This window comes from Magnusiomyces paraingens (assembly GCF_902498895.1).
Source record: "Magnusiomyces paraingens strain CBS 517.90 genome assembly, contig: contig1, whole genome shotgun sequence".
NCBI classification, from domain to species: Eukaryota; Fungi; Ascomycota; class Dipodascomycetes; order Dipodascales; family Dipodascaceae; genus Magnusiomyces; species Magnusiomyces paraingens.
The window spans coordinates 4,172,182-4,186,302 of record NW_022474067.1 but is presented as its reverse complement, the minus strand read 5'-3'; the positions used below and the strand labels follow the sequence as shown (position 1 = coordinate 4,186,302).

Below are 14,121 nucleotides of genomic sequence, written 5' to 3'. Positions count from 1 at the left end.
AGAGGATATATTTGAGTTGAGTTTATTGTATACTATATATATATTTAAAAAAAAATGATTTTTTAATTGGATTCTTTTATATTTATATTTATATTTACAAGAGATGAAAGGTTCTAATGCGATTTTTTGTCTATTTACAAAATTTTGAGAGTGAATTAAATGAAAAAAAAAAAAAAAATAGCGCAGAGATGGATTTACTTTTAATTCTTTTGTTGCTCTTCCTTTTGTTCAGGGACTGTAGAATTGGCATTTTCAAGCAATGGGGGGTTAAAGTAACCAGCCTTTCTGTTTGCAATCTGGTAACCTCCAACAAGTATCATAGAAACAAGAACAATTTTAACAAAAATCTCATAACCAGAACGCGAGTCTTTTGTTTGAGCACGGGGGCCCCAGGGACCATAAGCAACAAAGAGAGCTATGATTGGGAAGAAAAAAAAAATTTGTTAGAGTCATTTAATTTGAATTGATTGAAACACAAGGAGAAAGAAAAAGAGAGAAGCTAATTAAATCAAAAATAAAATAAAAAAAAAAAAAAGTTGCACATGTAAAAAAATAGTTTCAAATTCAATTTGTTTGTTTGTTTGTTTTGCAATAAAATTCAAGAAAAGATAAAAAAAAAAAAAAAAAAAAAAGTCACAAGGATTGGCGTCATTTCATGTTTAACGGTCGTTCAACCAGTGCATGTGCCACGCACAACAACTCATCGGCTCTGCAACAGCCATTTTTGTTTGTTTGTTTGTTTGTTTTTTTTTTAAATCTTTTTTGAGTCATGATTTGGAAATACTTATTTTTTTTTTTTCATTCTAAAATGGGGTTCTTGCCGGTCTCCATTGCGGTGCCCCGAAAATGTGGCTGGCATAATAATTAAACAAACAAACAAAACATTTTTCAAATAAAAAAATTGCATCAAAAAACTTTTTTTTTTTTTTTTTTTTTCCTTTTCTTCTTTCCCTCTCCCCGCTTTTTATCGCAACAGCTGTGGCTGTTTTTTGTGGCTGTTTTGATCGGAGTACGAGTCCTTAGTTTGGATATTTATTTTTTGGGAATTTTGTTTTGATTCAATTTTTTAAGGTATTTTTTAATATTAATATTAATAATTTTTTTTTCATTCATTCATTCTTTCTTTGTTTTTTTATTCTTCTTTTGGTATTATTCTCTTATATTCGAAATTGAGTCTCTCTCTATTTTTTTTTCTCTCTCTCTCTCTCTTTTTTTTTTTTAAAAACTTACCAGACTTCTTTTCTAAATCAGACATTTCCTTCCAGTCTCCACGCATACGGTCCTCAAGATAAAGCACAATTTCTTCCTGATCCAAAGAATCCATCTTGTCCCAACGCGAAGCCAAATTATCAAGAATAGGTACCTCAGGATTAGGTTCGTAGGTGCGTTTAAGCTTTTTCTGACGCAGCGTCTCGTCATCTTCCTCGCCATTGTCAATTAAATTGAATTTGAACGAATCCCGCAGAGCTTGAGCTTCTTCGCGTCGCTTGCGCGTAGCTGTTGTTGACGAAGATTTTACTGGTCCTGCTGAGCTATAAAAACGCGACATCATGGCGGTTCTTCTACTGCTCACTGTTAGTAGGCGTTGGACGCATTGTCTAGAAATCATTGTTGATAGTGTATGTGGTGGTGGTGGTGGTGGTGGTGGTGGTGGTGAAGAAGGATTTGTATTGGACAAAAATTATGGTGGGTTTAGAGAGAGAGAGAGATATTTTAAAAGCTTTGAAAAAAAAAAAAAAAAAAAATTAAAAAATTAAAGAAACACATATTAAAAAAGATGTAACAAAAGTGTAATAAAAATGGGCACAATATGATTAGTCATCAGTTAAGTTAGTAAATTTACAATTTTGCTCTCATAAAGTAAATGTAATCTTTACATTATTGGATCACTTAATGATGACAAATACCTTATGAAAGAATTTAATTTCTCCTTACTTCAACCTTCCCAACAAGACTCAAAAAAAAAAAAAAAAAAAAAAAAAAAATATTGAAAATCAAAACAAACAAACAAAAAAATACTCCACCACAACCACCACCACCACCACCATCAATTTTTTCTTCTCCCTTCTTTCTTTCTTTCTTACATCCAAACAACAACAACCACATTCATTCCAGCCATATCATATCTTTTGGTCTGTAATCCCAGTTTTTAAATTTGTTAAAATCAATCCTTATTAATCCCCTTTTATTTTGGGGGAAACATTTTTTTTTTCTTATTGATCGGTTTTGATCTTAATTTGTTTTGTTCTTTATAAATAAATAAGTCTACACACACATACAAAAAAAAAAACAATGGACGATTCACTTGAATATTTGCAACCCAGTATGTATATCCCATATTTAATTTTACAAGACTTTACTAACCATTAATAGATTTTGATCCTAGTACTCTTAGGATCTCCCAGCTCCGTAATCTTCTCAATAAACATGATATTGAGTATCCTACAGCCGGTAAAAAGGCCGATCTCATCAAGGTCTTCAAGGAGCAACTCTCCCCCATTGCATCTGATTTACTCAAGGAATATACCTCCGCCACTCCCTCGGTCAAAAACATTGTAGACATGCCTTCTCGCCACCGCAATCATATATCATCTACTGCTGAAACTGCTTCCTCTTCTAGCGGATCCTCACCAAAATCATCTGAGGATAAACATTCCCGCAAGAATCATCATCAAAAACACGAAATCACTCCTAAGAAATCGTCTTCTTCTTCTTCCTCAACTTCAACCCCAACAGCTAATCCTACTACCTCTACTACTGATTCCCCCTCAAAATCTTCTTCTAAAAAACGAAGTACACGCACGCTCGCAAAGCCTAGTATCGATCCTACCTCGCTTAATTCTAATGACGAGCTGAACGATGCCTCAGGTTCAGCAAGTAATAATACGCCTACCAAACCATCTTCCACCCGTACTCCAAAATCATCTTCTCCTCTTTTCACTCCGATTAAAAAGACTGAAACTGCCTCTTCTGTTCATACACCAACAAAAGAGTCTCCTCTTAAAAAATCATATGTGCCTTCACCCGAAGATGAAGTCAAAAAAATCAAGGAGCCTACTTCGCAAGATGAAATTATTGATGTTGAGATTGAAGAAACTACAAGTAGTGTTTTAGTTTCCCAGGAAAGTCTCGACAAGGATATCATTATGACGGACGAAATTGTTGAAGAAGAAGAAGAAGAAGAAGAAGAAGAAGAAGAAGAAGAAGAAAAAGAAAAAGAAGAAAAGTTGAAACCTGCTCAAACCTCTGTTAAGCCTTCGCCAACAAAGAGCACATCTTTTACTCCATTTACCAAAAATAATGTTTTCCAATCAGGATCAAATCCTTCAACTCCTGTGTCTCGTGGAAAAAGAAAGCGACCCGTGAATTCTGAAGAAGATGACGCAGAAAACTTGGCTATCCCAGCTAAAAAGCGAGAATCTGTTGCTTTAAGCGAAGAGGCTGAAGATGATGATGACGTTGAAATGGATGACGAAGCAAAGGAGGCTGTCTTGAAATCCCCAGAGACACCCGAAAGTGGCATCGCAACAACCTTTGTTACACCTCAAAGCAGACCTCCTAAGATCGAGCCTTCATCAATTCTTAGCCGATCTTCTAAGCTCACTAAAAGTAATATTGTACCAGAATCCCCTACACAACCTCCCAAGACCCCTAAGAGCTCCAAAAAGGTTAGCTTTATGCGCCCCCCTGGCCAAAGCCTGTTAACCAAGCTGGCTGATGAAGATAATGATGGCGTCAAGGTTATGTTTGCTCCAAAGACACCAGAGAAAAAATCTGAAATCCCATTTGAGCTGGCCAACACCCCTTCTCGATTTGAGGTCGAAGGTATTCATTCTGATGACGAAGATGAGACGGAGGCTCTTGAGAAGCTTGAAAATGAGGTTGATAAAGAGGAAAGGCAAAAAACTAAGGCAAAAGAAAAAGAAGAAGAAGAAGGTCCCCGCCGTTCACACACTGTGGGCAAGGCTTTTGGTGTTTCTCTTCTTTTGCTTATTCTTGCTGCTTTTTCGCGGTGGTATATTGAGGCAAAATTTAATGCTGGCTACTGTGATGTTGGATTTGATTCTAATGAGCCTGCTTGGGTAAACCACCTCCGCCCGCACTACTCTGCACCTCCTCAAAGGTGGCAAGAATACTTTGACAAGGAATACATAGCCGACTGTGTCAGCGAAGCTCTCGACAAAATCCGACCAGAGTGTGAGCCGTGTCCAGAACATGCCGCATGCTTCCCTGAATTTAAGGCTGTTTGCGATGATGGGTTTCTTCAGATTGCGTCACCTTGGTCCCTTGGTGGATACCTTCCTGTGGCACCCCGATGTGTTCCTGATACAGAAAAACAAAAGCGCATTGAAAAGCTTACCAAAAAGGCATTGGAGATTTTACGCGACCGCAACGCCAAGTTCATTTGTGGTGATAAGGAAACCACCTCTGCTGAGTTTGAAGAAACTGAACTTCGAAATATGCTTTACTCTATGAAAGCAGTAAGTTATTTTTTATTTTTTTTCGAGAATTCTTGAATAACAACAATTTTCGCTAACAATTTTTAGGAGTCTATTTCTGATGAAGATTTCAATGATCTTTGGAATCATGCAATTGAAGGCGTTGAAGCTGACGAAGAAGTTATTGTAAGGCGGGTCTTTCCAATTTTATTTATTATTTTATTTTATTAATTTTGCTAACACTTGTTTTTTTTTTTTTTTTTAGATCCGAGAATCTGTTATCACTCACGAAACGGCCTGTACCGAAACCGACGGCTCTGACATTCACGGAGAAGCTGAGGCAAATGAGGAGGGAGAGAAGCTTCGGGTACTTTGCCCGGAAGAAGAACAACTCCAACGGTATTTCCGAAGCGAGTCCCTCGGAAGCATCAGTGTCGGCTGCGCCATCCGAAGATACATTGCCGGACTCGTGGAAAGATATCGAGCGCAGCTTGGACTCTTTTTAGTTTTTGTTGTTGCGGTGACTGGAGGACGATTATGGAAACGGGCGCGGGATGAGCGGAGGGCACGCGCAGAAACACTTGCACTGGAAGCACTTGCGCGGCTGAGGCGACAGGTGCAGTTGTATAAGGAGGACGAGCGAGGACGCACGACGGCATGTGTGGCAGTAGTTCATTTGAGAGATGAGTTGCTACCTACAATGCCTGATTTGAAGGCGCGCAAGCAGGCTTGGGAAGATGTGGTGCATATTGTGGAGAGCAATTCAAATGTCCGGGCGAAGCTAATGGACATTCGTGGAGAGATTATGCGTGTCTGGGAGTGGGTCGGCGCTGATGCTTAAAGAGAAAGTAGTTTATGTAGTTTGTTAAACCCTTTTTTTGAAATTTTTTTTATATATAATATAATTTAAAATATAATACTTGACAATAAAAATTTCTTTTTTTTTTTATATGATAAAAAATTTTGAAGAAATTGCCATTTTTTTAAGAGAGTCATCAGTAATCAGTCAGTCGCATTTTGATTTTGATTTTGATTTTGATTTTTTTTTTGTGTACAAAACAACAAGACTGGCGCATGTTGATTACTTGACAATTCCACAGTGGTTAGGGTTACTTATTGCCCTTTTAATTTTTTTAATTTTTTTTAATTTTTTTTAATTTTTTTTAATTTTTTTTTAATTTTTTTTTTTAATTTTTATCTCTCGTCAGACAGATTTATAATTTATAATAAACAACAACTTTTTCTAACCTCACACCTTCCCCCACCCTCCCCACACATACACAATCAAATGCTACAAGCACTCAAAAAACAAGTACATACAATTGTCCACAAACAAGCAATGTCTACGAAATCAGCACACTCATCAATCGTCGATTACGGCGTGGTTTCACCCACACTTAACGTCCCGGAAGGAGCACAAGTTGCAACCTATGGAGCAGGGTATGTGAAGAGAGAATTTTGAAAGTGCGAGTAAAATTAGAGAATCAAAGATTTTTTGTTTAAGAATTAAAGAAACAAAAAAAAAAAATTAAAAAAATTAAAAAAATTAAAAAAATTAAAAAAAAAAAAGATGCATATGGACTGGAACAAAAGTTTAAAGACTTTTAATTCAGGAGAAAAAGATTTGGTGTTATTCTACTTCTTAAAGTTGCTTTTGACAATTTTTTTTTATTCTCTTTTAAAAAGAAATCTTAAAGAAATGAAGAGTATTTCTTTTCTCATATTAAGAAGAAAATCTGGTACTTTTTATTTTATTTTATTTTTTTTTTGTTGAGTTGTTCGTCTTTTGCTCTTGATGTTGCCTGCATAATTAGAACAAACTACTGGAAATGAAGGTTTATGCTAGGAAACAGAGAAATAAAAGACAACCGGGATAAAAAAAAAAGAAACCATTAATATCCAAATTTTTTTTTTTAATCTTTAATTGATTAAATTTTTTTTTCTAAAAAATAATAAATTCATGCTAACTTTAACCTTTAATTTTCTTATTTTTTTTTCTCCCTCCCCCCTTTCAATTAATTAAATGACTATATTTAGATGTTTTTGGGGTAAGTAAGATTCTTGTACCTTAAAATGATTGCCTTTTGATTACCTTTTTTTTTTTTATCTAACTTTTCATCTCTTTTTTTTTTTTTTTTTTTTTTTTTTCTCGTTCTTAATTCAGGAGTCGAGCACATGTACCGTAAACATTTCGCTAAACGAGGTCTCATTGATTGCAAAGTTGGCTATGCTGGAGGCGCCATGACTTCCCCCACGTACAATCAAGTTTGTACTGGTGGTACTGGTCATGCCGAAGTTGTTCAGCTTTCATTTGATCCCAAAACTGTGAGCTACTATGATTTGACTCTCTTTTTTTTCCGCATGCACGATCCTACTACTCTTAATAGCCAGGGCCCTGATCGTGGATCTCAGTATCGATCTGCTATTTTTTATCATTCTGATGCTCAGAAAACTGACGCAGAAAGGGCTCGTGATGTGGCCCAGGAAAAATACTTCCCAGGTGCTCGTATTGTCACCCAAATTGTAAAAGCCGATAGCTTTTGGGACGCAGAAAAGTATCACCAGAAATACTTGCAAAATAATCCTGGTGGATACGAATGTCCATCACATTACCTGCGCGGTGAATCGCAGTTATAATTATAATAGTCGAAGATGGACTTGGTGTGTGTTCTTTCTTTATTCTAATGATGACTGACATACGGCTAATTTCTTACATGAATCTCGGGAAACATCGTTTTTTGCTTTGACATTTTATTCAAATATTGGCATATTCTCCCGAAATTTTATTTTTTTTATACTTTAATAATCCCTAGTCGCATTTTAATTTATCTATCTAAAAAAAATCAAATAATCTACCTTTATAATCTATTTATTCTTCTTTTTTTTTTTTTATTAGTTTTTTTTTTTTAATCACTCAGTGTTCCTCAATAATAATAACCCCTCAAAAAAAAAAAAATATTGTTTCTTTAAAAATCATTTTTCTTTTCTTTTTTTTATCAACTTTTTTTCTCAATTTTTATTTTTATTTTGCCTCTTCTTCAAGATAGTCAGCTAATGGCGGGCTGGGAATGTGCCACTCACGAGGCCGAGGAATCTCTAAATATCCGTTACGCCAATACACATACCATTTGGCTGGCCTAAGTGCTTGTTCCCTTCCCTCTTTATCTCCAACACTTTTCCCACCATTTTCTTTCTCATTTTTGCCTTCTTCCTCTGCACGATAATCAATCGAGTCGAGTAGCGTATAATCCTTCACCAGTTGTCGCGTACGTCCCACACAATCTTTACATATTGGACTGTGTTTCTTCCCATCAGCAATTCCAAAAGTTTTCTCATTGTCATCCTCAGTGTTTTCCCCAGGAACAGGCAAATTTGGTTTCCAAGCACGCGATGCTGGTTTTGCTGGAGGCGCAAAAGCTCCAGGTCCGCGAGGTGGAGTAATGGAGGGAGATTGAGCTGTGGATGCAGCAGGTGCAACAGTGTAGTATGGAGGAATGGCTGCAGCAGAAACCAATTGGTTGGCTGCAAGGGTTAAACCAAAGACAATTTCAAAGATGAAAATATACATTTTATAAATGTTTAGTGTGCGTGTGCGATTGTTTAAAAGAACAGAGCTTTTGTTTATATTTTTGATAATGCTGATTGTGATGGTGGTGAATTAAATACAAGGAAAGAAGAAAAGAAAAAAACAAAGAAGATAATTAATGTTGATTATTGACACTTCAGAAGAGCTGTAGTGGTATCATAGTTTTCCAAAAGAGGAAATATAAGTGATTGAATTTGATTAAGAAATAAAAAAGCACGTGTATTAAAAAAAAAAAAAAAAAAAAAAAAAAAAGAAAGAAAAATAGAACCGCGCATTTTTTTAATCGTTAATTTGCATTAACTGGAAATAATGAAAAGTAAAAAAAAAAAAGACCTGAGACATGCGAAATGAAAAGCTCATAATGGGCGATCAATGGTGATTGGCGAAAAGAATTATACATAAACTGGATAATAAAGGCATTATTATTTGTTAATTAAGCATGAAAAAAAAATGAAAAAATAATAATAATAAAGAAATAATTTTGAAACAAAAAAGAAATACGCTTATACATACAACTATCGATGATCAAAATTTGTTGCACGTGAGATAAAGGGAGGAGGAACGACCGGGAAGACTGGGGGAGCCCCGGCGGCAGCGACAGCAGCAGCAGTTGCCAAGGGGGTAGTTGATTGTATCATGCCGTTTGGTCCACGGACCAGCTTCATGTTGCCAAATTGGGGGATTGGATGTTGAGGAGGATATTGTTGAGGAATTTGTCCTTGAGGGATGGAGAACGGTGGTTGTACTGGAGGTGGTTGCAGTTGTTGTAAAGGTGGTTGCTGTAGTTGTTGTTGTTGTTGTTGTTGTTGTTGTTGTTGCTGTTGAGAAAACTGAGATGGAAGTTTGTAATTATTTTTCTGAGCTTGAGCTGCAAGTAAACGTTCGGCTTCATCACCATGGCGTTCACCTTTGCCGTCACGTTTGTATGCGTAATTAATAACCAAAGGTTTGTTCATAAGATATTGACCATTCATGGACTCGAGAGCACGGTCTGAGGCTTCAAAACTATCAAATGAAACAAAGCCATAACCCTTTGGAGCACCTGTATCTGCGTCGCGGGCCACCTTGGGTTGACTGACAAAGTTTCCAAAAGCAGAAAAGGTATCAGCAAGAACGCGTTCGTCAACCATGGAGTCAAGGTTACCAATGTAAAGGTCGGCACCAACATCAATGGCCTTTTGTTTGTCGAGAAGAGCCTTGTTGACGCGTAGAGCCTTACCATAGAGACGGACTCCATTCATTATGAGAGCAGCATATTCAGCATCACGTTCATTTAAGTATTCCGCAAACCCAAATCCTTGATGAATCTGGTTGACTCTGTCTTTGGGGAGATGGACTGACACTAAAGGTCCAGCCTGAATCATAAGTTCACAAATCTGTTTCGAGAGTTAGAGATGAATAATATCAAGGCACTTTTTTCTGTACTTACCAATTCGTCATCTGCATTTTCATCAATATTTCCAATGTATACTGTAGCTTCCTGGTTTCTTTCAGACTCTTTTGCTGGTCGGGTTGACATTGTATTGTATTGGTGGCGATAGCTAGTTAGTTGTGTTGGCTGGTGGTGGTAATGATTTTGACAATATATTAAATTAAATGAATTTTTTTTTTTTTTTTTTTGTGTGTGTGTGTGTGTGTATGTGTGAACTAATTTTAAGAAAGGTTTCTTCTTCTGGTTGCTATGACAATCTCCCGGAAAAAGTCAAGTATTCCGCTAGGGTTGGGGTTTATTTTTATAATTGAGGTTAGGGTTGGGTTTATAATATATATATATATATATATATATATATATATACTATCATTCTACAGTATGGTAAAAAACACACAAACCTAATCAATATGGACTTAATCATTTAATATATAAAAATAATATCAATTCTTTTATTTTAATATATATTCATATTTATTTATTTATTTATTTATTTAAAGATTGCCGGAATTATGCAACGGATAGACTGCTTTGGGTAGCGTTTTACGCATGAGACAGCGGTGCATGGCTGGGGAGAGCTTATGGAGGTTTGAAGTTTAATGCGGACGAAATTAGACGGGCAGCCAAAAGTACCACAATGGTAGTGTGGGGCTTTTTTTTTTTTTTTTTTTTTTTTTTGATACTGGAGGGCAAGGGTGGTTTAAGATGTTATTGTTATATATATTGTTATTGTTGAGGAGGAGAAGGAGGAAAAGAAAGGGGAGCCATGAAATTAATGTTTGAGTTGAAATTAAAAATTAAAAATAAAAAGTAAATAAATAAACATTATATTTTTTATAAATAAATAAATATAAATAAATAAATAAAATAAATAAACAATCTGTTTGAATTTTTCTTTTCCTTTTTCCAATCTTATATATAATCTGTCCACTTTCCCTCCCCTTCTCTCAAGTGTTTTTGTTGATTTATTTATCTTTCTCTCTCATTTTTTTTTTCATCTTTTTTTTTTTTTTGGTGAGAAATTGTCAACAATTACCCCATATTATATATATACATATATATATATATATTTAGATATAAATAAAATATCTACTTTTCATCTGCTTTAGTGTCCATATATTATTATACACTTATCTATAACTCAAAAAAAAAAAAAGAAAAAAAGACTTTGTTTTAAATGTCTGCATTCATATCCTCTTCCTTACTCAAAGTCGCGGCTCCAACCCTTCAACAACATCAACAACAACAACAACCATTGGCCCAAGAAAATGTATCTCCAGAAAAGCCCCATGGCTCTTCAGTTCTCTCAGGAAAACGTGTTAGTAACTTTCTGGCCTTTTCCGGCATTTCAGCTGCCCATGATTTTGTCCATGATTCAGACGATGATGATGATGACGACGATGACGATGATGATGATGATTCTGATGATTCCGATAATGAGTCTGAAGAAAATTTGGAAAATAGTTCACCCATAAAAGATGGATCAAGAAATACTAATACAGAAAACTCTGCTCCAAATTTTGTGCAACTCCCCCCACGATCGCATGTCCCCTCAGCACTTGCTCGATCCTGGGATCGTCGACCCATCAACCCTCTCCAGTCAAGATTAGTGGCTAATCTTGTGGTCAAGTACGAGCATTTACCTCAATTCCAAGCCTTTATGGAACGCTACCATTGCTTCCCTTATGTAACAGAATTCAAGTTCCCCATTAATATGTGGATCAATGAACATCTCGAAAACCGTGGGGCTCGTCAGCGACGACAACAACAACAACAACAACAACAACAGCAGCAGCAGCAGCAGCAGCAGCAGCAGCAGCAACAACAACAAAAACAACCTCAACTTCAACCTGAAACTCAAGAAAAGGAAACTATTGAAGAAGATATGGTGGATGTCATTGATGAGGAGGAGTCTAAAAGTTTCGGGGCTTGTAAGTCCCCCTTAGCTGAAGACTCGGCTGCAAGCCAGGGATGTGGGGAAGAACCCTGGCTTTCCTCAAACACACTTGATGAGGTCATGGTTTTAAACTCAAACTGCAACAACAACAATACTAATGATGACAATAATGACAATAGTTACAACACCAATATCAACAATATCGACAATATTATCAACAGCACCAACAGTACTCTACAAAACACATCAAGCCCTTCTTTTTTAAATCACAACGTTACCAAAGAAGAGCCTACAGACCCATTCACTCAAGAATCTCTCTTTGCACCACTTTTAGACATTTCATTATCCGACGCTCCTCCATCTCTCGTTGTCGATGGCGACAGCTCAACCAGCTCAAGCGACGACGCAGAAGATGAAGCCGACGAAGACGCCTTTGATGATGACGATGCATTTGCTCTTTCGTGTTTTGGTCAGCGTAACGGAATGGGTAGTAGCGTAGATATGACTTCCGATACTACTACAGGACCCCCCACAGTCATGGTTGGTGGATGTTGTCCGGATGATGACGATGATGATGGGGCTGCTAATACTGGTGCCCAGATTATGACTCTGCATCAGTGCATTGTTCCCAAGAAGAGTATTTTGACAACTGATAGTCGAGGAATTGGTGTAAAGGCGCATAAAAATAAAAATAACACTAGTGGGAATGACGAAGATGGTGGACCTGTCACCCGCACTGCCTCACATGGTGCTAACAATGGCAAAAATCACAACAACAAGACTGCTAGATCTTATGGCTGCCTTCAACAATCAGACGCAAACAATAACAGTTATCTAGATATTATCGAACAACGATCTCCATCCTCTGGAGAAGCAGATCCAGACTTGGCTTTTGCTTCCCAAGCACTTGCTTCGCGTAATAGCGACTTGACGCGTCATAATCCTCAATACATATCGGGTCCTTTTGCTGGAGCAGTTTTCGCAATTGATCCCCAGCTGGTAGTGGGTGAAGATTCTAACATGGATTCTTCACAATTAACTCTTAAACAAAAGCAACAAGATGCTATATGGCAACGCAAAGTATTGTCCCGGATTGCCCCTGAACGACGAGTGGCTTACGATTCTGATTCAGACTCGGATATAGGGGCAGAAGAAGAAGAAGAAGAGGAAGAAGAAGAAGAAGAAGAGGAGGAGGATTGCTTTTTGGAGGGTAGTAATACAGTGCCCTTTAGTAGTGGTACGCGACCAGTCATTCCTCCACGTAATAGAGGATGGCTGGGAATTAGAGGTGAAGTTGCAGACGACTACCGCCGTATTGGACAAGACAGCAAAAGCAGCAGCAGCACAAGCATTGTTGCTGGAACCAAGCGGGGTGGAGCGCGCAATGAAAGCCTTTCTGATGAAGCATATTGTGTACAAGAAGACAACAGCTTATCATCATTATCATCATCATCACCATCATCGATTACAAGCGCAGAATATATTGGACGGGCCAAAAGCGTAACCATCAGCAGAGCTATTCGTCAGTTTGTTGGCCGCCTTAAGAGTACACAAGCTGGGAACATTTCACCACCTTCAGGCTCGGTACCTTCTTCTGCCTCTGTTGCTACTGATAACAGCTTTTTCCTTGTTTCTGAGCAAGTTTAAAGCTTTAAAACAAAAACAAACAAACAAAAAAATAAGAAAACGATTCTTTTTTTTCCCCCGATCTCTCTCATTGCATTGAATCAACTTTTATATTTGTATTTGTATTTGTATTTTTTTTTTTTTTTGTACTTGTATTTTTTTAATCCGTCTAATGAATTTTTTTAATCTGTCTAATGATTTTTTTTTAATCTGTCTAATGATTTTTTTTTTTTTTTTTTTTAATGTCAGATTCAGATTTGGGGTATTTCTAGAAATACCCCAGATATCTGTTTTGTTGCAGAATACAAACATGAAATGATGTATGCACTCCTTTGTTTGAATGCCCACCATCATTAAAACCTGAGGTTCAAACAAAAATACATGGGGAGGGGTGTGGGGTGGAGATTTTAAAGGAGGAAAGAAAAAAAAAAAAAAAAAAAAAAAAAACAATCTATTCCTGAAAAAGATTTAGTTGTCTGTATATAAGTTTATTAAGTCAAATGTTTATATGAATTAATAAATTGAAACTGCGCAATTCGTATTCGTTTTTTTTTTTTTATTTCTTTATTTTGTTTTATTATTTATAACTAATTAGTTTAGATATATCATAACATGTTATGATAATGTACATTAAATCGGTTATTCAAAAAAAAAAAAAAAAAAAAAAAAAAAGTGAATTAACTTAAATTTATGGTTGCAATTTCTTTTATTAAATATTCAAATCTTTTCATATAAAAACTAGACAGATCGGAGGAAAAAAAAAACTAAAAAAAACTAAAAAAAAAACTAAAAAAAAGATCGACAGACATATGCAACTTAAGGTTTAATTTTAAATTTTTTTTAAAAAACTTAACCCAGACTTAAAAGTTATTAAAAGACTCATTTAGCTATTATAGATATCAAAATTAATTGATTCAATCAACAACTAAATCATCTTCAAAAACGTAAACAAGAACTTTTGTTTTTTTCAAAATATATATATATATATTCAATTCTAACTTTGATTTTATTCTTTTAAATTCATTTACTAGGATCAATTTATTTTTAATTTTTTTTTTCAATTTTTCCTAATATTTTATATTAAATTCATTTCAATAAAGAATCAAAAAAAAGGAAAAAAAAAAAAAAAAAAAACATCCTCATC

The 14,121-nt window shown here is 35.9% G+C and overlaps 6 protein-coding genes across 6 annotated transcripts; 3 read left to right on the top strand and 3 right to left on the bottom strand.

Annotated features, from left to right (window-relative positions):
* Positions 1-200: 200 nt before the first annotated feature.
* On the bottom strand, positions 201-1,609 carry SAPINGB_P001258 (uncharacterized protein; the record flags this gene model as incomplete). The annotated part of the gene is made up of 2 exons (XM_031995981.1): positions 201-415; positions 1,231-1,609. 2 exons carry the CDS (start codon positions 1,607-1,609, stop codon positions 201-203), a joined length of 594 nt encoding a protein of 197 aa, XP_031851872.1.
* A 683-nt stretch (positions 1,610-2,292) lies between these two features.
* On the top strand, positions 2,293-5,280 carry SAPINGB_P001257 (uncharacterized protein; the record flags this gene model as incomplete). Its single annotated transcript, XM_031995980.1, has 4 exons — positions 2,293-2,323; positions 2,374-4,481; positions 4,548-4,625; positions 4,705-5,280. 4 exons carry the CDS (start codon positions 2,293-2,295, stop codon positions 5,278-5,280), a joined length of 2,793 nt encoding a protein of 930 aa, XP_031851871.1.
* Positions 5,281-5,727: 447 nt separating this feature from the next.
* Positions 5,728-7,076, top strand: SAPINGB_P001256 (uncharacterized protein; the record flags this gene model as incomplete). The annotated part of the gene is made up of 3 exons (XM_031995979.1): positions 5,728-5,879; positions 6,477-6,487; positions 6,604-7,076. 3 exons carry the CDS (start codon positions 5,728-5,730, stop codon positions 7,074-7,076), a joined length of 636 nt encoding a protein of 211 aa, XP_031851870.1.
* A 385-nt stretch (positions 7,077-7,461) lies between these two features.
* SAPINGB_P001255 (uncharacterized protein) lies at positions 7,462-8,007 on the bottom strand (the record flags this gene model as incomplete). Its single annotated transcript, XM_031995978.1, has 1 exon — positions 7,462-8,007. The coding sequence occupies one exon, from the start codon at positions 8,005-8,007 to the stop codon at positions 7,462-7,464; it is 546 nt and encodes a 181-aa protein (XP_031851869.1).
* Positions 8,008-8,540: 533 nt separating this feature from the next.
* On the bottom strand, positions 8,541-9,544 carry SAPINGB_P001254 (uncharacterized protein; the record flags this gene model as incomplete). Its single annotated transcript, XM_031995977.1, has 2 exons — positions 8,541-9,401; positions 9,455-9,544. The coding sequence occupies 2 exons, from the start codon at positions 9,542-9,544 to the stop codon at positions 8,541-8,543; spliced, it is 951 nt and encodes a 316-aa protein (XP_031851868.1).
* Positions 9,545-10,631: 1,087 nt separating this feature from the next.
* SAPINGB_P001253 (uncharacterized protein) lies at positions 10,632-12,998 on the top strand (the record flags this gene model as incomplete). Its single annotated transcript, XM_031995976.1, has 1 exon — positions 10,632-12,998. One exon carries the CDS (start codon positions 10,632-10,634, stop codon positions 12,996-12,998), a length of 2,367 nt encoding a protein of 788 aa, XP_031851867.1.
* Between the last annotated feature and the right edge of the window lie 1,123 nt (positions 12,999-14,121).